Consider the following 25,596-nt stretch of genomic DNA (forward strand, 5'->3'; position numbering starts at 1 on the left):
GCCTGGTAGGGTGAAGATTCCTGAACGAATTGGTTGAAGTATCAGCTTCTCTTTATTTGTATATTTATTTCTAAACATCCTATATCTGTCAAATGGCCTCAGAATGTTCCTGAAAACAAACAAAGCAGCAGTGGTTGGAGGTGGAACCATGTCACAGATGGGGGGATTTGTGGGGACACATCAGTGTATGGGAGATGTGAGCAGCCCCTGGGGTTTGCCAGGAAGGAGGGAGAATGTTAGGGAAAACAGCAAACATGAGGAAGAGGTGATTAAAAGAGTGGTCAGGGAGATTTCCTTACTTGGATGTTTCCTTGTTCATAACAATTTGCATAACCTGGTTTAATTTGCTTTAACCAAGCCCATGTTTTGATAATACTCTGGGGTTAGGGGATCTGGTTTCTTGGCCGCCTCTGTTCCCCCCTTTCATGTTATTACAGAAGGACATCTAGCTTTTCTGCATGCTGCTTCCCCTGTTGTGAAATGACAGCAGCACCTTCTAAAAACGTAAACCCCATCAGGACTTGAGGAGATCAGATAGGCCAGTGAGTATTTCTGCTAAGCAAGATCACCGGTGAGGCTGAGTGGAGGCATTTGGAGGCTTAGCAGAATGAATCCTCTGAACCTTTGAGATTCACTTGATGCTTCTAGAGGGGGATAAAAGTGGACTTAATTAAGCCATTCCCAAATCCCTCCTGATCCATGACCATTTCCTCAACTCTCAATGTACCCAAGCATCTGTGCAAGCCAGAAGTGTCTGTTTGGCTGTACCAGCTTCCTTGGCACTACCAATCTGCTTGCAGGAGAGAGGGGTAAACTTGTCCCGTTCCCCCCCTGGCCTTTGTCATACTGATAAATGTTGTGGCAATACCACACGTGATTTCCTGAACCCGGGGGTGTTATTGTAATGAACAGCATTCAGCCTTGAAGGGTCAGTTATTGTGTATTAGGACTGTAGGTGAGTGTGTGACCATGCTATGAAGTGAAGAAAGAAAGGAGCATACACGTTTGGCAGTGGAGCAGTTGGTGCTGGCTGCAGTGACCTCTGCTGGGAAGCCCACAGCTGCTCTGTCCAACTTCAGCACCACAACCCACATCTTGATCTAAACCACAGGTTTCTCCCCAACTCATTCCTATTATTTTTAGTTTTATCTTGAATTCCATTTTCCTTTAGATAGCTTGTCATTTGATAGTTCATCTCAGTAGAGGAATGCTATGTGGGACACTTTGTTTGAGGGTGTGCGATGGGCACTTCACCAGGAATATTGAGCACTGTGTGACTCCATGATTAAGGCCTTGCTAGTCCTGGGGAGAATGAGCGAAAGTGCATATAAAAATGCCTTCTTCCCATCTCAGCAAGCCCCTCAAGTTCAGAAGCCACCAGCAGTTGGGGTGGCTGGTGTGTACAGGCATCACCTCCCAAAGGGACACATCATCTTCCAAATATCCTCATCCCTATGGGGGATTGTTCCCTTTGTACTTTAGGGGTGATTCCTCTTCTTCTGCTGCCTTCTTCCAGATTACACTTAATATTGGCTGTTTCCCTGAAGCCCACATGCGCACATCCTGCATCTGTCTCGTTTCAAATCAGATTGGCTCAATACAGAGGACCCCACAGTGGTAGGACTAAACCTTTTCTCCCCTCTTCACTTTCAAACTGAGCGAGCTTACTGCCCTTCAGAGAGCACAGTGGCGCAGTGCCCATTTGGTTTGCAAATCAGGAAGGGGTGAGGGTCTTGTGGCAACTCTCAGCAGGCAGCATTGCATGTCTGATGAGCTCATTTCTGGCGTCTGCCCCCCTGGCTGCTTGTCTTTGTGGGTAACACCCCCAGTAGCCATGTGTGTGACAGTTAGGTGTTGCTGGCAGCTGTTTCAGAGGCAGTTAGGTTAGTTTGGAGAACCTCTGAGGTTCTCAGAAGTAGAAATGCGAAGCATTAATATGTGCATGGTCAAAACCGCACCGCAGGCTAAGTTGGAAGCTTTAAACAGATAACACTGTGGCAAGTTATTTGTATTAAAATTGCCTTGCTCATGATGGTAGGAGGTGCATGAACGTGCACAAGGGAAAATGGATAAATACATACAATTTTTCATTAAAAGTGACTAATGGATTGAAATGTGATTTGCAGTGTCCATTCAACTAACTTAAGCAAGGCAAAACTGCCCTTGTCCTAACTGTAGCCCTTAAGGGATCAGGCGCTAAATCTGCACAACAAAATGAATGTTTTTAAGCATGTGCTGTGTAAAGCCAAGTGGGAAATATATTGGTTTCCTGTTGTCAATAATAAGAACTTAATTTATGATGCAGTCTACCTGGAAATCTTGCTAAAATATCACGGGGTTTTCCTGGTATTTATGTAGAGTAAGGAGTGTACTGAGGTATTTGTTGCTTTGATATCCTGTAGTGCATTATATTTGAGATCATTTACTGTTGATGTTAAATTTCCTGTGCGTGAAGGTCCTTATATGAATGCAGCTTTTGATGGCTGATTATGGGTGTTAATTCAGGTCAGTCATAAGCTTTCCAGTGAATTCAGAGGAAATTGGATTAGTCTGCATTCTTACAGGAAAGATCCTGCCAGGCACAGGGGGCCTTCTGCTCTTAGCATCACATAGACTTGAGGGCACTTGGAACAATTAAGGATGAGGTCATGACACATGATTAAGGATCTTAATTAAGCTACTCGAACCTTGAAGCATGTAGAGTTTTGTATTTGCTGACAATGCACTTTTACTTTCTTTCTGAACATGTCCATCTGTTGTTTAATGAGTGGTCTCTGCTTAGCACTTCCCAGCTTTCTCTCACTCTTGAAATGCTTGTCTGCAATTGGTGTAATATTCCGCTCCTGGAGTTGTACCAGTCATCTCTTTAGGGTTTACATAAGTTAAGTGTATCCATTGAAAACTGTTTGTAAGCATTTAAGGAGCAAACCCAGAGAGGCAGTGCTCTAGTAGTCAATTAGATGTATGCTTGTAGAGATGATCTTTCTCTTCAGAGCTAGCATTTTGACAAGAAGCTTGGTGGGAATGACTGGGGGGAATGGTGACGGTGTAGAAAACCCATGAAGATGCTTGGAGCCATTGCAAAGAAAGTGCATGGTGTTTAATAATGCTGCAAATTCCCTCACTGCTCAAGGGAAATTCAGGCATCCAGACCAACAGTGACATTGGAGTAGGGTGAATTTGGTGCGAAGGAGTGTGGGGCTGTTGTATGGCTGCTGCCTCCCTGTGCCAGCTTCTGCATGGGGGCAAATCCCTGCCTTCTCTCTGCCAGCCTGCACCCTGACCCCGTCACTCCCTTGCACCCTCTTTTGCTGCTGAGATTTCAACCTCCAACCATCATCTTCATTCATGTGACAGAGGGACTGTAAACCTTTAATGCCCCAGATACTTAACCCTTAAATATTTTGGCTTCAGAGAGGATTGAAGGAATTTTCTGTGTGTAATAACTGCATTCTGGACTGTGAAGCATTACCTACTTTGGTCAAAATCGTATTTTATGATGTTGGATAAAGCACTGACAAGTAGTGTCTAACTAAAAATAGCTTTATGTTTTACAGCCACTTAACAAAATAAAAATCATTATTTCACTTTACCTGATCTTGTGTTTTTTTCAGGATCAAGCATGAAAATATAGTTGCCCTGGAAGACATCTATGAAAGTCCAAACCATTTATATCTGGTCATGCAATTGTAAGTACTGAGCCTAATGAATTTTTTTGTGTCAAAATCGCCAACTCTTCTTGTTCTGGTTTTGTTCTTTAACCCAAAAGATGGAATACATGAGAGGTGTTCGTGTGCAACCGTCTGAATAATCCCTGGTACGTGGTTAGAAATAAATCTCCAGGGGTGATGAGCTGTGTTGTTGTGAAATTGGGAATTAATGTTTTTTTGTGAATAGTCTCACCCGAATCAGGTCAGAGTGAAAAATCAAAGGGATCAGAACTGGCTCTGTACATATGCAGTTGCCAGTTCCCTGACTCAACAGATACCGCTCTGTACTGAGCAAGAGGTGACCCAAGATGCCACCATGTGTGTGGGCACATGGGTGCTGGATATGCAAGAAAGCGTCATTCTTGCCTCATTGTCATACCATTGTTCTTGACATGTCTCTCCCACAAGAGCCCATCTTCTCCCCTGTTTTTCCCCTCTGAACCTGAGAAGACCAGGTTCATGGCTCACCTGGTCTCATCTAGCTGGCAGAGAGGGGGGATACACAAATACTCATAGTGCTTTTTTCTGTCCTCCTCCTTCTGAAATAAGATTTCCAGCTCTGGTTTCTCTTTCAGTTGTGAGGTCACCTCAAACAAGAGTAGAGTAGACAGGCAGGGCAGAGGGATAAATCACAGCTGGGAAGAACCAGATGTGCCATAAGGAAGCCAGGAGCATCTGAGAGAGGCAGCTCTGAGGTTAAATACTCCACCTTAAGACCTTGGGAGACTGTGACAGTCCGTTGTTAGTAATACCCAGGCATGGAGATGTCATCAGAAGGTGTTCTGCTGGCTGTGTTGGAAGAATAGTGCCCTGGTTTTGTAGGCCTACATTTTGGTCCACAGTGCTGTAAAAGGACTTGCACAGGAATATCAGTGTGGTACAAGTTCCATCAAAGCAGCTGGGCTGTAGGAAGTACCAATTCCACAATCAGTTGATTAACATATCCTTATTTTTGTTTAGTCTCTTTAGAAAAAGAAATCATTATTATTCACACATATTAACTTGTTTAATGCAGTGTAACTCCCATTTTTCTAAATTTCTTACATCCAGGTCAATGGCTTATCTGAAATGTAGATCTGTAGTCATAGGAGACACTGAATATATATTAACATGAATTTCTACATGCTCACAATCCAACACTCACCAGGGAATTACCCTTTCTGGTTTAGCTGTATTTGTAAACCCAGTAAACTGATTTACCAAGGGCCAGGCATTTAGCTATTCCCAAGGGACACAGCTTCACTGATGTCTACTGGGATGAGATGCCTGGCAGCCAGGAACCCATCCTCAGTGTTCAGGGTGGCAGCTCTGAGCACTCCCAAGCTCTGACAAACAGCTGTGCCTCATGTTACGGTGTAGACCAAGACATCCTGTGCACAGCTGTGTTGAACTAAGTCAGCCAGGGAGCAGAATCAATGTTTTTTTTGCTATTCATAGTAAGAAAAAGCAGGAAAAAAACTCAAAAATCCTTGTTTTAGTCTAAAATGGACACAGGCTTGAGTGAGATCAAGTGATAGCACTGTAACAAACTCCCACTCACGGAGAGAGCCTGGGTGATGAACCTTATGTGTGCATGCTCTTAATCAGCCTCAGCTATGGGGTACTACACATTAGCTGAAGCTTATTTCATTAAAGTCATTTGATGTTGTACCAAGCTGTTGCTGTTAGCCCTCCTTGCTGCTGCGAATCAGACAAGGCCATGTTGTTCTGTGCTCTGCATGGAGTATTTCAGGGAAAAACCTGTCTGGACTGTCTTGGAAAAGGGTCATGTTATCCCAGGGTGGAAAGGGCAAACTGACCAAGTACTCACCTTGATTGTTGTGGATGTTGGATTAAGGATGGTGCAACCTCTGCACTGCCTTTGAATTTTCATCAATAGTTGGGATTGGGATCAATTGGCATCAACGGTTGGGTGGCAACTCTGAGAAGTCCAGAAGACTCAAAACCAGTTCTGCATGCCTCCTTTCCTGGTTTCCCTCTAGGAGGAGGCATGCATGGATAATCTCTTGTTTCCAAGGTAACACTAACTTGTTGATACAATAGCTGTGAACCATCGCACAGCATGTGGTATCTATTTGCTTACATCTCTGCCCTATTTATTATTAGGTTCCACATGGGGGTTTTAGCTTCTCTTTTTTTTTGTATTTCTCCTAAACAAGACAGGAGTTGCCTACATTTTAAACTGGGGTTTGATATGAAGTGGAAGGAATTCTGATCAAGCAGCTTTCAGGAAGCAACATTTAGCTTTAAGGCTAAAATTAGGGCCACTAATCCTATCCTAGGGCTGCTAATCCTAGATCAGTATCATGGGCACAACAAATCTCAAACACATATGCCCTTCTCCCTGGCTCATTGCCTGCTAAGTGGGCACTAACTAATGTTTCCCAATGGGGATTTTTTTGTTGGATGGATGGCATTTTCATTACCAGCCTTTAGAACACTCCTTATGGAAAATCCACATTACAGCCCCTCAGCTTCTCAGAGAGGAAGGCTTTTAGGGTAGACCAAGCCTCCCTGTTTATGTTTGCCGTCTGGTACATGCTTGTTAGCAGGCCAACCTAAAGGATAAATATTGCACCTCATTTGTTCTGTCAAAGATATGGACAAGCACAGGTACCAGTGTCTGTGCTGGAGCTGGTAGGAAAGGAGGTGAAGAGGCAGCTGTCCGTGTCTGCTTGACAGTTAATTTATTGCTGACAGTTCCTCTGGGAGCTTTCCCAGGGATATATAGTGGTTGGTGAATCTGTCCTGTGTTCCCTTGCCACGTTCGTGGGGAAATCAGAACTCTGGTTTTGGTTTCATCACCTTGTTGTCACATACATTGTATGCAAGCCACCATAAAACTGTTCAAATGGACAACCCTCTCACTGCAAGCTAGACCAGAACTCTGTCTCAGAGATGCCCAGATTTGACAACTCATAATTTCATGTGCTATCTCAAAACATTAACCTGTTCCTTAGAAATGACTGGGCCATTTTTACTTTATTTTCCCAAAATACGGGATATTGAAACCCAGTGCCTCTTAAGTTTGGCAAGATTATGGACAACTCCATGTGTTTTTTTGCTCCAAGCAGTATTGCTCAGCTTTGGTATGAGGTGGAGTTAATGGTGCAGCTATGAAGCAGAACACAGATGTGGGATAATCTTTGCCTGTCCTATGATGATTCTGCTAAAGTTTTAGAGGCAATATAGAAAAGTGCTGTGGAACATTTAGATTTTGTCATATTTCTATTAGGATGATGTGCTTTCAAACCAAGAAAACACCTATTCCTTTCCAAGCTTGGATTTCCTATATTCCTGTGTTAAGGCCTACACAGGCAACAAAGACAAACAGAATATTATGAAAGTTTTATTCTTTGTGGATGCTGGGTGGAATTTGCACAAGATTATTGTAGAAGACAGAGGGAAATAAAGTGCTTTCAGAAACAGTTGTTTTGTTGAACTGTGTCTTGGTATGATAGTAAGCTTTGTTGTTGATGAGCAGTTACAGGATTTTTGGTGGCTGTTGGTAAGAATTACCCGCCTGTATATTCTAAGCTGTCTTCCTTGCTTCTTGACGTCAGTATAGGGAAATATCCTGTGACTAGTATTGTCAGATATTAATATTTCATTGGCATAATCAGCCTCCTTGGGTATTGATGATTCATTTTCTGCCTGCTGGAAAATGATGCATAAAATTGGATTTACATAAGCACATAGAATCATATAATTGTTTAGGTTGGAAAAAGACCTTTAAGATCCTCAAGCTCAATGGTTAACCCAGCACTTCCAACACCACCACTAAACCATGTCCCCAGACACCACATCTACACATCTTCTAAATACCTCCAGGGACGGTGACTACACCACTTCCCTGAACAGCCTGTTCAGTGCTTGACAACCTTTGTGGTGAAGACACAATATCCAATCTAAACCTCCCCTGGCACAACTTGAGGCCGTTTCCTCTTGTCCGATCCCTTGTTCCTTGGGAGCAGAGCCCAGCCCCTCCTGGCTCCATCCTCCTGTCAGGCAGTTGTAGGGAGCGATGAGGTCCCCCCTGAGCCTTCTCTTCTCCAGACTGAACCCCCCAGGTGCCTCAGCTGTTCCCCATCACACTGTGCTCCAGGCCCTGCACCAGCTCCATTGCCCTTCTCTGGTCCCGCTCCAGCACCTCAATGTCTCTCTTGCAGTGAGGGGCCCAGAGCTGAACACAGGATTTGAGGTGTGGCCTCACCAGTGCCCAGTGCAGGGAGGGGCACAGTCGTTGCCTTAGTCCTGCTGGCTATGCTATTACTGATACAGGCCAGGATACCGTTGGCCTTCTTGGCTGCCTGGGCACAAGCTACTTATGTTCAGCCAGTTCTTGACCAATGTTCCCTGGTCCTTTTCCGCTGAGCACCTTTCCAGCCACTCTTCCCAAAGTCTGTAGCGTTGCATGAGTTGTTGTGACCCAATTTAAGGACCTGGCACTTTGCCTTGTTGACCCTCATACCATTGGCCACAACCCATCTATCCAGCCTGTCCAGATCCCTCTGCAGAACCTTCCTACCTTCCAGCAGGTCAATGTTCCCATCCAGCTTGGTGTCATCTGCAAACTTTACTGAGGGTGCATTCAATCCCCTCATCCAGATAATTGATAAAGATGTTAAACAGAACTGGCCCCAGTACTGGGGAACACCACTTGTGACTAACTGGATTTAACTCCATTCACCACCACTCTTTGGGCTCAGCCATCCAGCCAGTTTTTTAGCCAGCAAGCACCACGTGCCATGACTGTCCAGCTTCTCCAGGAGAATGCTGTGAGAAACAGTGTCAAAGGCTTTACTAAAGTCCAGATAGACAACATCCACAGCCTTTTGCTCGTCCACTAAGCAGGTCACCTTGTCATAGAAGATGACCAGGTTAGTCAAGCAGGACCTGCCTTTCATCAACCCATGCTGACTGGGCCTGATCACCTGGTCCTCCTGTACATGCTGTTTGATGGCACCCGAGGTGATCTGTTCCATCTCCTTCCCTGGCACCGTGGACAGGCCTGTATTCTTTTCTGTATGAATGTTACAGGACCATTTGCCAGTGTTCTTTCTAAGTGTGCTGTCTGGGCAGGCCAAAGTAGATTTCCAAAGCTCAACACTGACTTCATCCATATTGTTCTCCTGCATTGAAGCGTGAAGCAGCAAAGTTTGGTTCCTGCAGATTTGTGTGTACCCTTTGCTAGTGAAAGCTTCAAGAACTGGGGCTGTTGCCTCTCTGAAAGGATAGAGGCCCACAAAATCAGTGAAGACATTAATTCCCTTGTTCTCTTTTATTTATCCTTAGTTGCTTAAAATATGTAGGAACTTAGTATTTTTGCTATCTCTACTCTTCTGTTAAAGTCAGTTGAAGTTCACTCACTGGGTCAGAAATTACTAAGGGTTGGCAAACTGGGATGGAGAGTCATTGCCTCACTGCCTTTGGAAAACAGGCTAAGAACAGGTCTAAAATGCACGTCCAAAACTTATGGAACTCATCTGCCTATCTCGGCAGGATATGCTGCCTGTGCCGTAGCAGATGTTTTACTAACCTGTTGTTAAAAACCTCTAGTCACACTCTCTCCAGGGAACTGACACCATTGCTTAACATCCTTATGGGTATGGAGTGTTTCCTAATAGCTAAATCTTCCAGGCTGCAATTTTAACATGCTGTGCTGGAAGCCTTATTTCTGCAATTCCTCCTGAAGGTGGCAAAACTATTCAATTGGGGAAAGATTACAGTAGCAGTCCTGGAAAGCATGTAGCTATGTAACTAGTGATTGAATTTGAACACCCACCTCTGAGTTTCTTTGCACTTGTTTTTTTCACAGTCAAGGGTAGTGCCAAATGCAGAGGAATTCCTATTCATACCAGGATCTACTTAAAGAAAGTGGAAACCTACTGCCAGTCTGGTATAGCTTTCCACCTGTTTGGGGAGTGTGCTCCCAAAGAGTGAGTCTGATCATCTCATAAGAGGGTTGTTTTACCCATATCCTGTCAACTGGTGTTTCTGATTCTCCAAGCAAACCAGAGTAGCTCCCCTGTGTGAGGTCTTTTGAGGCTTTGACATCTCTGCTGAGAACAAGCTTTAAGGGTGAGCTGCCCAGTTCAGCCTAACCTGCCGTGCTTCTCCCTACCTTTGTAAAAAACCCCAGCCCAAAATGAGCCTAAACCCCTGGGCATCTTAACTCTGCTGAATCGCACAGATGATTCCCATCTCAGAAGAGCTAAGATGATGGGGGCTCCTTCCTGCCGGGTGCAAGTCATGCAGCAAGGACAGAAGTTTGCAGGCTCAGAGTCCCACTGCTATTTATCAGCTCTTCACCACGACACACATCTGCCTTCACCACACACACATCTGCCAATCCTGTAATGTCTTGAGAGGTAGCTCAAGCTGCAGCTACAACCTGTAGCAAAATCTTCATCAACTTTTATTACCTAACTGCTTCCTTATGGTTTTGCTTTTCAACTCTGTGTTTTGTAAACAAGTGGAGCACTAAGCCCTGGTTAAGTGCTGAATTCCCTTTGTTTTTTTGAAAGCCTAATGCCTGAGCACACTCCAAGAGCAGCCGAGCATGGACAGGGCATGCAAGTGACATTTCAGTGAACTCAGCCTCCAAGAAAAACACCCGACAATGCAGGGAAGTGCCCTGTTTGCCAGGTTCCTTAAGGAGTCTAGCAAGGATGCGCAGTGTTACAAAACAGCGATCTGCACACCAAGCCACTACCATCTCAGGATGCTAATTGAAGCAAAACATAGATCGACTGCACTGCATTCCTTACGTGAGATTTATTCCCTTGTCTGGGGGGTTTGTGCCTTTAAAGCATCATGCAAAAGGCAAGGAAATATCTCTGCATTCACAATGGGATTTACATGAATCAAAAGCAAGCTGGGTTCTTTAGCAGCACAAAATACTTATGTTCAAGCACCTGAGAAAAGCCGCCCAGCATCACCTTTTTCTGCAGATGATGTGTTTGTTATCATTATTAGTAATAATAGTAATGGTAACCGGAGAAACATCTCCAGTAATGAAGAATACTGGAGCTAATGATTATGGGCCAGGGGATTCAGTTTGGTTCGTGGTACAGGATGGGAGCTCAGCTGCCCACCCGCAGACTCTGTTCTTCCTTATTTTTAGTATTCCTGCCTTGGACGAGGGCCAGCCTGAATCAGTGCTCAGTAACCATTGAAAATACACTGGGTCAATGTCAAAAGCCTTGGATCCCGTGCTTCCTGTACTTCCTCATGCTGCAGAGGATTAAAATGTGTGGTAGATGTATGTGACAGATGAATCTCATGGGGTTTATTGGCTAGGACATTAATGGATGGGCCAGGGAAAGACCCTGGTCAAGACCCAATTCCTGGTCAAGAAAAAATACATAAATTTCGTATTAATCAGTTATTGGATAAATTGTTCACTTGGGTTTGGAATTGGTTTTTTGAGCAAATGCTGCATAAGCACTAGAGTACCAGGAGGGCTGATGCACATCTGGCCATACCAGGAAGGAGCTTGTGAGGTGTCAAGGGAGCTTTGCTTGGTTTTGGTGCAGCTGAGCAGACACTCAAGGGCTTTACTTAGGCAAGACTTCATTTCCTCTCAGCTTGAGGAGTGAAACAACAGTGATTTGGGCAAAGAAGCCTTTGTGAATCTGCAGTGGAACAAGAAATAGCAGTGACAACACCTGTGGCTGAAAAAAAAGTGTCTTTTGCTGCTTCTGTGGACAAGAGATTTTTGAGATGAGTGGAGGGTGCTTTAGAAGGCATAGCTAGTGAATGTGGAAAGCAAAGTGGGACAGCAGCAACAGGGTTGAATATGTGCGACACGACAGGGAACATCAGACCATGACTGTGGGAGAAGCACTCAGGAAAATTAATCTTGGGCCCATCACAGCCTTCGATGTGAACATATTGCAGACGTGGGCCCAAACTGCAGAGCTGGGATGTCAGATTTTGAAATTGCATGTTGGGCATGTGCAATGCAGGTTTTAGTTCCAGTCCATTTCTAGTGCTTAATGCAGTCTGTGTGTGGTCTGTCACTATAACTGAGAGGTAAAAAATACCTTTAAAAAAAATCATGCCTTATCAAAACCTTTGAAGGCATATTGACTGAACAGCCCTGTTAAAAGGCTAAAGGAGTTAATCCCACTGTACTTCAGTACTTTTGCACTAGAGCTTTGCAAGCTGCTGACCGCACAATAAACTGACCCCTGGCACCATGCCCCTGGGAAATGGGTAGTAGCCATTAATCCAGCATCAATTTCTTTAGGGAGAAAAGATTATTACATCAGCTGAGTTACACTGGTGAGCGTTCAATACGAAGGAGTATCTCCACTTTTCCAGTGGCTAAGAGGTTATGAGCAGAGTTGGAAAGATTAATGTTGGGGGAGAGATCAGGGCATGGACAGATTTGTTGGTAACAAATTAATAGGCCACAGGGTAACCACCACATGACTTTAGACATCTTTAATTGTGTGGATAGTGTACAATCCTGAAAGTGTGAATGTGCTCATCAGATGGTCCTACCTGCCCTTAGCACTTTGGTTTTTCTTCTTTTCTGGCTATGGCAGGACTTCTGGCAGCTCCCGCTCCAGCATCCTCTCCAAACACAACAGCTTCTCCTGGGACCAGCACTGAACAGCAGCCCTTGTGCTTCCTTGTGCTGTTTTATGTGTAAGGGCTTCAGCTGTGGCTAGGAGGAGGTATTTCAGAGTCTGTGGGCATCAGTCCAGCCTTCCTACAGCAGCACAGGAATGGTGAGAATCTTCTTCATCTTAGGAACTATAAAAGACTTTCTCATGATGATTTCCAAAAGCATTTATAGGCAGTGACCTTCATCAGGTGTAGATGATTGTCAGCATCCTTGCTCCAAACCTTGCACTCATTATTGTTACCTTAGTCTGAAGTATCCCAGTATGGACTCATTAGCAAGGCAACACTGAGGGTTGGTTTTTTTTTCAATCAAAGTGCTATACTACATCTGACAGAGTGTTTTCCCCCCCCCACCGTAGCCTTTGGAATGAAGAGATAATGGAGACACATTTCCACAGTTTAATTGAACAGACACATTATCATGTTGTTTGTTTTTACAGAAATGTGAGCAGTTGAGATGAAAATGGATTATTTCTTTAAGGTATCTGTTACTGCAAAGCTGCTGTTGTCAATAAGGAAAGCAAGAGGTTTTGCCAAAGTCCCAAATAAACCTTGTTCTAATGTATTATTCTTTAAAGTTACAGAAAAAAATGAAGGTCTCATAAATCAGACAAGCATATCTCATTATTTTCCTATTCTGGTTGAGTACAGTAAGCAAGTACTTTCTGGTCTTATATCTCTGTTTGATGTAATGTCCAGTTCCCAGCAAGGGCCGGTACCAAATCCTTAAAGTAAGAGTATGTGCCTTGGTTGGTTTCTTACAGCAGTAAATTTTGGCAGTATCAATGTGAGTTTCTTCCTTCAGCCCACCGTCAGTTCTCTTGCTAAGTCCTCAGTTAGGGCTTCCTGTTGCAGCTGAGCACAGGGTGTATGTGTCCATGTTGTAGAGCTCTGTCTGGTGTAGGCATTTCACAGGGCAGCACTATAGATCTGCCAGTAATCCTGTGGAATATCACTGCTTCCCTCAGAGCAGGAGTGAGGTCTTTCTCTCCAAACAGCAGGTAGATGGCTATTTAGAGCCCTAGCAATTTTCTCACCATTTTATTTGCTTTGGATAACCATCACCTACCATCACCTACCTTCTTTTTATGCTTTGCTCAGAAGTTTCATTGCTGGTTACTTGATGTTTGCATAGTCACCGAATCAGTCTTTTACGTTTAGTTCTGCATCTCTCAGTACCTGGTAATTTACACTGCGGTGCACTGAAATCAATTAAATAGCTGGCATTCAATTCAGGAGGAAGGAGGTTTGCAACAAGGCAGATAATAGATGTTAAATCCATATATGCCACAGTATGAGAATTCATTATGATACAGTAGAATCCCTCTCAGGCACGATGTGGAGGCATTCTGATTAAATGGTTCCACTCATTTAAACAGAAAAGCACTTTCATAACAACCTGGAAAGCTTTGAAGTGAAATAACATGTTAGTGAAGCAAGATGCAAAATTAACACGTTCACACGTCCGTTCTTTTACATGGTGAAACCATTATTAAAAGTTGATTTTTCCCTCTGGAATTTTCTTCTGGAGGAAAGTTGTGCAGACTGTGGTGAAGGGGACAGTAGCAGGCTCACGAGTGTTACGTATCAGTGTGTTACAGAAGACAGGTTATGATTTTGTGGAAAAACAATGGGCTCAATTTCCCAAGCACTCTTGTATCTTAGCTCCAACCTTCGTTCTAGGTGGTATAGTCAGGTCGGTTTCTCTGGTCGAGTCTGTAAGTATCTCCAGAGTCAGTTATGTTTGTATTGTATTATCCAGAGGTACTGCATACAGCTTCTAGGAGAAGAACCCATTAAGCAAGGTAATGATGAAGCATTATTGTCCCATTCACATTCATGCTGCAAGAGAAGACCTCATTTTACATTTTTTCTTGTATTTGCCCCCAAAATGTACATAGGGCATATTTTTAAAGCCAGGGAGATTCATGTGGTTTTCTGTGGCTGGGCTGAGGGTCAGGGCTCTAGACAGGATTGTGGTAAAGCCTGGAATATTTAATGGAAATACAGGTTGCTGTTTGAAATCCTGTTTTGACTTTTGTAGTGCTGTGGTTACCTCTTCTTACAGAAACTGTTTTCATAGGACTGCAGAAGTTCTTGCCATAGTTTTCGGCTTCAAGCCTTCTCCCTGGAAAATTATTCAATGGAAAAGAAATGTGGAGGATTTGGGGATTTTTGATTTTTTTTTTTTTTTTCTGAAGCAGTGGTTAGCTCTGCTGCAGCCAAACTTACTTTTTTAAGCATTTTATAGAAAAAGAAAATACTGCTGCTGGTGAAGCCTTTCTTTGATGCATTTATAGAGCATGTGCTCATTTTATTCTGATTCATGCTGCATGGTTATATCTTAGCCTCTAAAGGCTATTTTTCCCCTTGGATTGGAGGAAAAGTGTGTTCAGAGACCCAAATGCTTACATCAGCCCTTCCCTTCTCCAACACAAAACTCCCATTTGGGGCTGTGTGCTCCTGGCTTAGCTGTAAAAGGCTTTCTTTGCTGGAGTACTGAAGATGGTTTGGAGAAGTTTGGTGTTTATTCTGTCTGATTATTCTGTTGGTTAGTAGCATTTAACTGCTCTTTAATTCTATTTCTTCATCCATCATTGATGATACTCTGAGGAGCACTGACATCCTTAGACACAGTGGAGCCTTTAGATGTCTGTGTGTTCCTGAAGAAGGAAGATACCCCTCTCCAAAAAAGCATTTTAATGAAACAGAAGTCAGAAATATAATTTGAAATGCACTGACAGCTGAGATTTTAAGACCTGCATAAACATACAAAGAGGCAGCACTACTAAAAACTGGGGTTGGCATTCTTAATATTAAGAGCCAGTTAGCAAACTAAAATTCGTGCAACTATGTATTTCTGCCTTAGGGCTTTTGCTGTTCCAACTCTGCCGTGAGTGTGTTACAGTTCTATAAAACGGGTTATTCCTTTAGGAGAAAGCAAAGCCAAGCACCCATGCTGCCATTGTTAGGAAGCTTCTTCTTGTGACTGTGATGTTAGATACACTCAGTGCTAAAGATCATGGTCACTGTGTTGCAAAACACCCAGTGCCACTGGACAGGGGAAGTGTAAACTAATTAAGTGATACTGAGCACAGGGAAATTACCTCTCTCTGATTGCTCACCACATTTATCTGTGGGGATTGTTTATCTCACCACAGCACAGGGTCTTTTCCATTGATGAATGCTTGTTTCCCTGGAAGCATGGGACAGGACCAAGTGCAGAAAGTGCTTCTGACATTTTGCTTCTTGGGGCTGGGAACTCTCTGTCAGAAGCTTTTAAATCTGCTCTCTTCCAGTGGTTTTGCAGCTGGATTTGTTATGTAGATAGAGGTTTTCCTCTACATTGGTTCTGTCTTGCCTAGTTTGAAGGGTGGCAAGGGAAACAGCCTAGATTTTTGCTACTGAAGATTGGGTCAGTCAATTTAGATCAGATTAAATATGTGTTTTATAGCAAATTTCCTGGGGAAAGGCATTTTATCTTGCACCCTCTTCTCGCAAGAGCTTAACATGGTTGTAGTTGGAGTCCCTTTCCTCACTATTGAGATGTGGCCACTCTTAGGAGAGCCACAGCAGCTCCTGTATAAAGCATATGGGAACATTCTGGGGAGGAGCCATTCCTCTGCTGTGTATGGGCATTTACTTTATAATGGAGTGGGAGTGAGGGGTGCTGTGAGCAGGAAGGGCTGCTTCCCGCAGCACTTTCCATGGAGTTGGAGAGATGTCTTTTGGACACTCTCTCCTTTAATCCTGGCCTGACCTGAGCAGAATTAACTCAAGAAATTTGCTAGTGTACCCATAGCTGTGTATACACAAAAGTTCAGTGCAAAAGGCAACTGTGAGCACAACAGCATGGGTAAAAAAAAAGGGGGAGGAAAAGAAAAAAAGAAAGAAAAAGAAAAAAACATTTAACTGGAATTCTAGAGCTGCTCTCGAGCCTGAATATCCTTTTCCTTGGAGTATGCTGTTAAATGTGACCAGATGATAGTCATATAGTAGGTTATCACCCGTGAAAGCTTCTTTCCTGGCTGCGTGTCTGCTCTCAGTCTGTTCCATTTGCCCATATTGTGCCACACAGTTGGACATACTGCTTTCCAAAACTGCAGCAGCACAGAAAGACAGAGATGTGCCAGAGGGGATTGTGCTTGATACTCATATTCTGCTATAGGTCACCTAAAGCAGGTACGTTACAGCACCTTGGATGCTGGCAGGAGGCAGGCACAGGTATATTTTGTTCCTTAGTTGATTTTCTGGGTGTGTGACAGCCTCTGGCACAGCAAATGATGTTGTGAAGGACCACTGCAAATCCCCCTCAGCTGTTAATGAGTGAAGAAAGATTGTCTGGCTCTAAATCTCAGTATACCACTGTGTATTAATTCTCAGTATGATTAAGTGGTTGGGTTTTGGTTGGTTGGTTGGGTTTTTATTCTCAAGTCAGTGCTGCTGTTCATGCAGTAAGTTGTTAAAAGAAATGAGTACTGGAGTCTGGTCTCTAGCATTGTCCACTGAGGAACACTGAGGTGGTGCATCTGGGAATGAGTAAGAGTTTGTCTCCTTGTCTGTTTATCTTGACCAATTTTGAAAAACACACTCAGGTATGCCTTAATCCCCTTCAGTGTTTCCTTAGGCACCCCATGCTATGCAGTATCTGTGCCAGGGTTTTATCCCTCTATGCCATCCATATCTGTACAGAAACCCATACAGAAGATAATCCAGGCTGCTTGGTGACTCAGTGTAACAGCATGACCAGTGATGGCCATCATCATTGCACACATTTATTTATCCTTATGGGGCAGATATGTGGAAATCTAAAGCAGCAGAGGTGCAGCATCCAAAGTTAAATATCCACTAACATAAAGCCAGGATTTCACCTACTGTGCAGGTAGCTATGGAGGAAGCCAAATGCATCATACCATGGAGTGGAACAAAAAGAGGCATCAATTAAAGCTTGGTATGGGAGAGCTATAAAGCAGCAGTTTAAACCCAGGCTGAATAAAAAATTAAAAGCCGTATTCTTGATTTTAATATCCACTTCTTTATGCTGCACGTAGGTGGAATGGTTATTGCAAATATGTGGATGAAGGAGCGATGTGCCAAAGCACACGGTACAACAGGCTAGCTCCATCACCTCCCTCGACTTTGGGACCATGACTCATGCTCCCCCTGTGCAGCAAGAGTGCAGTGTGCCTGGATCTCCAAGGGGGCAAGGTGGGGTGGGTGATTTGGGAATCCCCAGTGTGCTCAGGTACCCTCCAGGTCAGAAAGAAAAGCATTCTGGGCCTCTTCCTCATCTCTCTCTTGTTCATATGCAAAGGAGTGAACTCAAAGTGATGGATGCTCCAGGATGCATTGCAATAGCTAATCAGCTCTATTTGAAATACTTATTGGCCTCAATAATAAACACTAGAAAGGGCCTTTGTAGGAGGATTCTTGTGGGCATGAGAGCATTAGACCTGATCTATAAGCCTTCAAACCCTTCTAGGAAAGTTGTCTGGGTGTGCTTGGGCATCTTATTGCCACTCTGGGTCCTTCATTCTATGAAGAACCTTTCTGACTACCTCTATACCAGCAAATATAAAAGTTCTGTATCAATGTTATCCACTGAGCTGGCCAGCAGGACGGGTGGCTCAGGGTGAGCCCAGGGGATCATGCCAGCAACCCTGACAGCATGGGGGATCCTGTTCCTGTTCTGGGACAGACCAGGCATAGCCTCTGAGCCTCTGCCACTCTGGGAAGTAGAAACAAGAGTCCTTTCTGCCATATGTGAGTGATGTGAGGGTAAACATGTTAAATTCTATGAAGTTTTGAGATAATAATATCAGTTTAGGCATGTAAGTTCAGAGTTTTCTGACACAGTTCAAACTTCAGTCTTACCACTGGCATGAACACGAAGGGGGTTAGAAGTAGTTTGCAGAGTTATCTCCTATGACCGACTTCCCAGCTTATTTAGCCACAGGTACCTGGTGATTAGGTCTCTCTTGAATGCAGGACAAGGAGAAGAAATGGGAGAGGGAAACTGAGCTAGCAGCAGGAGAATTAATTCTATGGCAGAAGAGTTGATGCTTTCTTCAAAACACTCTCTTGTGTACCCTCAGTCATGCATGTGCCATGCCCTGGGGCTGTTAATGCAAAATCTACTTTCTTGCTGTTTACATAATCTATAGCCTCTTAGTAGTAAATGATATTCTTGGCCTCTGGGTCCTGGTCCTGTTAAATAGTCATTCACAAGACAAAGGAAATAGGTACTGTTTTTATTCTGGTTGGACTTTGAATGCATAGTCATTTTTTTTCATTCTGAACACGCCTGTGCCCTTTAAAATGCAAATATTAACATTGCTTTCGGAAAACATATTTTCTTTCCAATGCATTGCTCCTCATGTAATGACCCTTTTTCGAGAATTTGGTACTGTTTATGTTCTTCAGAGAAATCCCTAAAACGAAAGGTATCCTACTTTCCTTCAGAATGAATTCTCACTCAGTAGATACCATGAGATTCCAGTGCAGCTCCGTCTTGTACAATTAACCTGTGAAGCCTTTGCCTTGTAAAACTCATTGGCTTGTCAGGTTCTGCTTCTGGCCGTATATTTAGAATTTCGTTTGACGATTCTGGGACTTTATTTTCTGATAAAATCATAGGGTCACCGAAGGGATTGGGTCAGAAGGGACCTTTTAAAGATCATCTAGTCCAACCCCCCTGCCATTGGGCAGGTACGTATTTCACTAGAGCAGGTTGCTCCAAGCCCCTGTGTCCAACCTGGCCTTGAACACTGCCAGGGATGGGGCAGCCACAACTTCTCTTGGCACCCTGTGCCAGCGCCTCAGCACCCTCACAGTTAATTTCTTCCTCATTTCCAATCTAAATCTACCTTCTTTCAGTTTAAAACTGTTACCCCTTGTCTTATTACTACAGGCCCAGATAAAAAATCTCTCTCTTTCTTACAAACCCTCTTTATGTATTGAAAGGGCTCAGTAAGCTGTCTCTGAAGTTTTCTCCTCTCCAGGCTAAACACGCCTAGCTCTCTGTCTCCATAGCAGAAGTGCTCAAGCCCTGACCTGCTCCAACAGGTCCATGTCTTTCCTGGACTGAGGACCCCAGAGCTGGATTCAGTACTCCAGGTGGGGTCTCACAAGAGTGGAGTAGAAGGGGAGAATCACCTCCCTTGACCTGCTGGACAGGCTTCTTTTGTTGCAGCCCAGTATACACTCGCCTTTCTGGGCTGCAAGCACACATTGCTAGGTCACGTTGAGCTTTACATCCACCAGTATTCCCAGGTCCATCTGTGTTGGCAAGCAGCAGGTCCAGTAACACTGCTCCTCTGGTTGCACTGTCTATCACCTGGATTAAAAAGCTCTCCTCAGCACACTCCAAGAATCTTCTGGACTGCTCACAGCTTTCTGGACGGTTTTGCAGCAGATGTCAGGGTGGTTGAAGTCCTTCAGGAGGAGCAGAACTTGACATATTGTAGTTGAAATAAGGATGCTACATCAGCATCTCCCTCTGGATCAGTCAGTCTGTAGTAAACACCAACCATGAAATGTCCTTTGTTGGCTTGGCCTGTTCATTGCTGTTTTTCAGAGACAGCTCTGTGCAATCACTCCATATTTTTTTTTTACATAAAGGGCAACCCCACTCCCACTCCTTCTTTGCCTGTCTAGGTATATAAATAATGGATAAAAACATTTGCAATAAAAATGTCGTATTTCACACACAAAAAAAAAAATATCAAAGTTTAACCAGCACCAGCAGCTAAATTTGACATAATGAGAGTTGTCCAAAGTTCTTTCACCAGTTCCTTTACTGGAGCTAAGCCGTTGCACCCTGGCTGGGCCATGGGATCTGCCTGTTCTTGGAGTTCCTCTGGCATACATGACATACACAAGACTTCCCTTTTAAGCCCAGTCTCTTAATTATTTGTCTGGGTGTGTGGTGGGGACATTGCCTTGGCTCCCACAAAAGGACAATGCAATGGTGTCAGGCCACACAGGGTGTTCCAGCCAGGCTTCTGCACATGAATCATATAAAGGACTGTTTTTGAAAGATTGGGCTTTTGCATTTGATTCACTGTCCTTGGCGAGCTGAAAATAGCGTGTATTGTTCTCATAATCCTTAGCAACTTGAAAACTGACATAAATTGAATACTTTTTAATCTTTACCTACAGCAAGAAAATAAGCTAATTCAGTTATTCCTGCAGTTACTTAGCTAAGTGCTAATTAACTGAGCTTTTGATGGCTTTGGGTTTTTTCAGCAGTTTTGTAAACATTTCACCTATCATTTCAGTGAGTCCTTTGCAAATCTGAGGCATAGTGAATAGACCTGTTTCTACTGTATAAATTATTAAGTCAAAACAACATGTAAAAATATAACTGTCCGGGAAAAAAAGACCCTCTCCCATAACCTCATAAATCATAGATTATTAAGATTTGCAATAACCTGGATATGTATTTTTTTTTGCAGGGCAGTTGTTTATAGTCATGTCATAAGACAAAAATTGATTAAGGTGATACTAAGAAGTGGTACTGCACATTGGTGGTGCCACATATCGGTAGAGTTGTGGGGTACATACAGATACTAGAGGCCCATCAGACCAAATATTTATGCCCAAAACTGATCTGGAGGACTGTGAATTCCAGCTTTGGCTATTTTGAGTGCTATTTTGAGCTTCACTTACTTTATGTCCCCTGCAGTCAGCTGGGTTACAAGCAATTTGTTGAATGGCTTATGTGTGGTTGGATACATTGGTTGAAAGCCAGATGTAGATAACTTCAGTTTGATAATAATTGCTTCAAGGTTTAAAGACTGTAGTGCATCTAGGAAGGTATCTCTCAAATGACCAGTAAAAGTGATCACACATGTTGTGTAAGGCAGAGAAGCACCATGTATGTGTCTGCATAATGGCAGAATTTGCCCTCAAAAAATGTGGAATGGTGAAATGTGCATGGCTGTTCTGTGGCTATGATGATCCAGTGCTTACCACCAGTTTGAGGAGGGATTGCAATTGTGTCTTGAAACCCTGTTGCCCCAGTGATTTCTGCCCTGATGCAGCTCCTAGGCTCAACTGCATTGAGCAAAGGCTTGCCTCTCATATCAGAACTGTACTAAGCAATGAACTGATGAAAATTAACAGCCATCAAACCATCTAGGACAGTTAGATAATCTCATTCCACATTCAATAAGGAATGGCCATCTCCTTTTACTGTACAAACAGAATGCCTCAAAGGCGTCTTCAAGGACTGTGTGGAAGGACTAGAAACAAGACAGAGAACAAACAGGACTAGCGGGATAAGGACAGGGTGATCAGCACTGATCAGTGCTGATGCCCAGTAGGTATTGGTTCTGACACTCCCTGGGGCTTTCTCTAGCCTGAGGGGTGCAGAAAGCATGTGTGCATGCGCACATCTAGAGGCACAACATCCTGTCCATGAGTTCAGCTAGAACTTTTCTGCTAACTTTGATAGGATCAGTGCCATAGTTGAAAGATGAGGTTTTGCCTCTGGATAGAGCTTTAATAACTGAAAACAGTCAGCATTGCATGGGATTGTAGAGTGCTTGTGATGAGCTAGAGAAAAAAAAGAACTTTGGCAAATAAAATTCCTGGCTAAAGTAGCTAAAAGGTAAGAATGGACCAAACCTGATGTTGACAGCAAATAATTCTTGTTCATGACCCCTGGGCCAAGTGTTTAGGGCAGATTTACAGTTACCCTGCTTATGACCAGTGTGCTCTGCATGTCAGGTATATCCACACCACAGGCTCTTGGTCTCCTGGAGGCCATAGAAGGTGCCATGATGGCCCTCACACATGATCAACGTGCTGCTTGTCTTTCCTCAGTTCAGAGTGTCTCGTAGGACACAAAGGACCATGTTGCAGTCTACCACAACAGTGCTTTTATAGCGTGACACCGAGGGTGTGAATTGCATGACCTGGGGACCAGTGTGGGAAGCTGGAGGTGTTAGAGCGAGATCTCCTTGCAGTGATCCCAAACAGAGCTGGGGTGTGAGCTAGGAGGGGATCCATAGACCTCAGTTATTTCATGCTTAAGTGAGTGCTTAAGCTCATTTCATGGCCTTAATTTAACTGGCATTTGTAGATATGTCCTACATCTCCCTCCCAGCAGGACAGCCCCACAGAATCACAGAATCCCAAGGGTTGGAAGGGACCTCAAAAGATCATCTAGTCCAACCTCCCTGCAAGAGCAGGGTAACCTAGAGTACATCACACAGGAATTTGTCCAGGCGGGCCTTGAATATCTCCAACGTAGGAGACCCCACAACCCCCCTGGGCAACCTGTTCCAGTGCTCTGTCACTCTCACAGTAAAGAAGTTTTTTCTGATGTTCACATGGAACCTCCTATGCTCCAGTTTACACCCATTGCCCCTTGTCCTATCACTGGACATCACTGAAAAAAACCTAGCTCCATCATCCTGACACTCACCCTTTACATATCCAAAACCTGAAATTGTATCTGCATGGTCAGCTCCTCAAGCAAATCCAAATCTTAAGATAATCAGCATGCCTTCCATCCCAGCCAATGTCAAGATCAGGGAGGGAGGGTCTTAGGGCTGGTCTTGGTGCCTCTGGTCCTGGAGGCTGTGCTGGTTGCTACCCTACCCGGGCAGAGAGCCCTTTGCTGATCCCAAGTGAAGTGTAGCATCTGGTGGGTAGGAGTCAGTGCTAAGGCAGCATCCTGTGCTTCCCTGGTGGTGTGAATTGCTGCTCGGTGGTGAGGGAGGGAGGAGGGAGTATGTTGGGAGGAAGCTGTCACGGATCTGCCTTGCATTGCTGCTCACAATCCTACGCTGGCTGAGTCAGAGCTGGCGGGAAAGGTGAGACACGCGGGTGGTCTCTGGGAGAAGTCCTCGCTCAAAAACAGGTTTATGAGGCAGGGAGAGCCAACAGGACCCAGGGCTAAGGGCTGTGAATTTGAAGGGCTGTGCCTGGTGTTACAGAGTGGAGGAGGGTGATGAAGACCATGCTGGGAGGCTGTGGTGGGCAGGTTTGATGTGCCGTCCACACCGCCAGGAACTGTGAATTTGGTTGGCCATTAGAAGGATCAGCCATCAGCATGGGCTGAGAAAGTTGGGGCTGTTCAGCCTGGAGAAGTTGTATGGAGACCTCAGACCAGTTTCCAGTATCTGGAAAGGGCTACAGGGATGCTGCGGAGGGACTCTTCATTAAGGACTGTAGTGATAGGAGAAGGGGTAACGGGTTAAAACTTAAACAGGGGAAGTTTAGGTTGGATACAAGGAGGAAGTTCTTTACTGTGAGGGTGGTGAGGCACTGGAATGGGTTGCCCAAGGAAGTTGTGAATGCTCCATCCCTGGTGGTGTTCAAGGCCAGGTTGGACAGAGCCCTGGGTGACATGGTTTAGTGTGAAGTGTCCCTGCCCATGGCAGGGGTTTTGGAACTAGATGAGTTTAAGGTCCTTTCCAACCCTAACTATTCTATGATTCTATCATTCTATGGACCAAGCCACCACATTCAGGCTACTGAGAGCAAACAGGCAAAACGGTACAATCTCCACTACAATATCCAATGAGTTTCCCTTCCTTGCTGCCCTTCAGCCCTCGCACTGTGGGCTCATCAGCACTCACATGTTCATCCCAGCACACACAAACACTGTTCTCATCAATAACACTTCTAAAAAGTTCTCCAGGAGCTACTTAAAGTGTTTTATGTCGTTCTTGGCTCAGATGTGCAAAGCCAAACAGGGTGAGCTTTGAAATCAAGCTTATGTTCGGCAATAATCCAGAGAAGAATTAGCAAAGACTTCAAAGTTAAATTAGTCAAGATAGCATGTCAAGCTATTGAGTTTCAGTTTAGCAGCGTGCCAAAATGTCTCAAGATGTCTCTTATGTATTTCATTGTTCCTTATAATATGAGTAGTAGGAACGTGATTAAAAATAAGACTGCATCCTTCTGTTTCTCTTTGATTTACTGTCTAAAAATTCAAGATGTTTAAAAAGGTATTTATACTCATTTAGGCTTCTGCAGTCATTTATTTTACTATGCAGTTTGAAAGTGATTCAGTTAGGCAATTAAGGTTCTAAACTAAGTTGTCACCTGCAAAAAAGGCTATTTGCATATGTTACTTATGGCATCCATTTTAAGCTAATTTCCCTTAGAGAAACATGGGTCTTTTTCTGTTTCTCCACACATCTTTCCTAATAATTTTTTAAACATTAGGTAATTTGAGATCTAGCTGATGGAGGAGTAGAGTTCTTGGATTTAAGGGGATCCCTATGAGTTTTCTGACAACATCTCTGTGATAAGGAGAGAGCCTGCAAGTGCCTTCAACAGAGGGAAATACACAGTCTTGTGAGTTTTGAAAGTGATATCATGTGCCCCATAAACAGCTCAGCATTTCACAGTGGCTGAAACAGAGAGGTGTTTCCTTTTCTAAGTATAGAGTGGTTATTTTGAGGGCTTGACAGGGGAATGTAGAGTTTCATGCATCACCCACAATGTTTGAAAAAGCATTATGATATTGCGACTATCTGTGACAAGAAGTACAGAAATGATTTAAGAGGCTGGCAGAAATGCCTGGGAAGAGCTTAAAGAGCTCAAGAGGTTAGTTTGACCAAGTGATGATTAATATGGGTTGTGTTATGCACAGTATCTGGTGGATGCAGACTGTCAGGGCGAGGAGATTGGCTGCTGTTTGAAAACTGTGACAGACCTTTTCTGATTGCTCACCCTGACTGCAGGTGTAAAAGAGCCAGGAGATGCATTTCTGCAGCTCTGCTAACCTGCAACAGCAAGTACAGCTCTGTAGACCTCTCTCTTTCTGGAGAAGACACAGCAGCGAGAACCCAGTGTAGGATAAACTATGCTCTGGAAGGATGTTTAGGCTAATAGCTGGCATGTGCATGTGGGACGTTGCTCAGAACCATTGAAGTCACTGTGAGTTTTTCCATATGCTTAGTGAGCCATGATTCAGGCTCTTGCTGAGGTGAGGAGAAGGTATCCACTTTTTTTGCAGGGAAAAGCAAATACCGTCTGCAGAAACTTCTGTTCGTCAAGAAATTCCAGAGAAAACTTTGGAGCTCATCTCTCCTGTGACATTAAGTTATGGTAATTTTAACATATTCTTCTGAATTTTAACAGGGAGTAACATGTGCTCTGTAAACAGCTCAGTGTTTCCCAGTGGCAGAGAAAAGAGGTGTTTGTGATTTCGGTACTAGTGATGGAGTTTCCATACACCCTCAGAAGGAGGAGAAGAAGGTTCTGACAGGGTTTACGTTACAGCAGC

General features: G+C 43.9%; 1 protein-coding gene across 4 annotated transcripts in view; it reads left to right on the plus strand.

The window, feature by feature from the left end:
• The window catches only part of CAMK1D (calcium/calmodulin dependent protein kinase ID), a 219,777-nt gene that overhangs the window by 129,417 nt on the left and 64,764 nt on the right, over positions 1–25,596 (plus strand). For all 4 annotated transcript variants that reach the window (XM_061368111.1, XM_061368112.1, XM_061368110.1 and 1 more), the window contains one exon: positions 3,615–3,689. In XM_061368111.1, the coding sequence (XP_061224095.1) occupies positions 3,615–3,689 (75 nt within the window). The remainder of the gene's footprint in view (positions 1–3,614; positions 3,690–25,596) is intronic.

This window comes from Neopsephotus bourkii, unplaced genomic scaffold (genome assembly GCF_033783945.1).
Source record: "Neopsephotus bourkii isolate Nb327-2 ecotype Australia unplaced genomic scaffold, CSIRO-AGI_Nbou_v1 NB_1423, whole genome shotgun sequence".
Lineage (NCBI taxonomy): Eukaryota > Metazoa > Chordata > Aves > Psittaciformes > Psittacidae > Neopsephotus > Neopsephotus bourkii.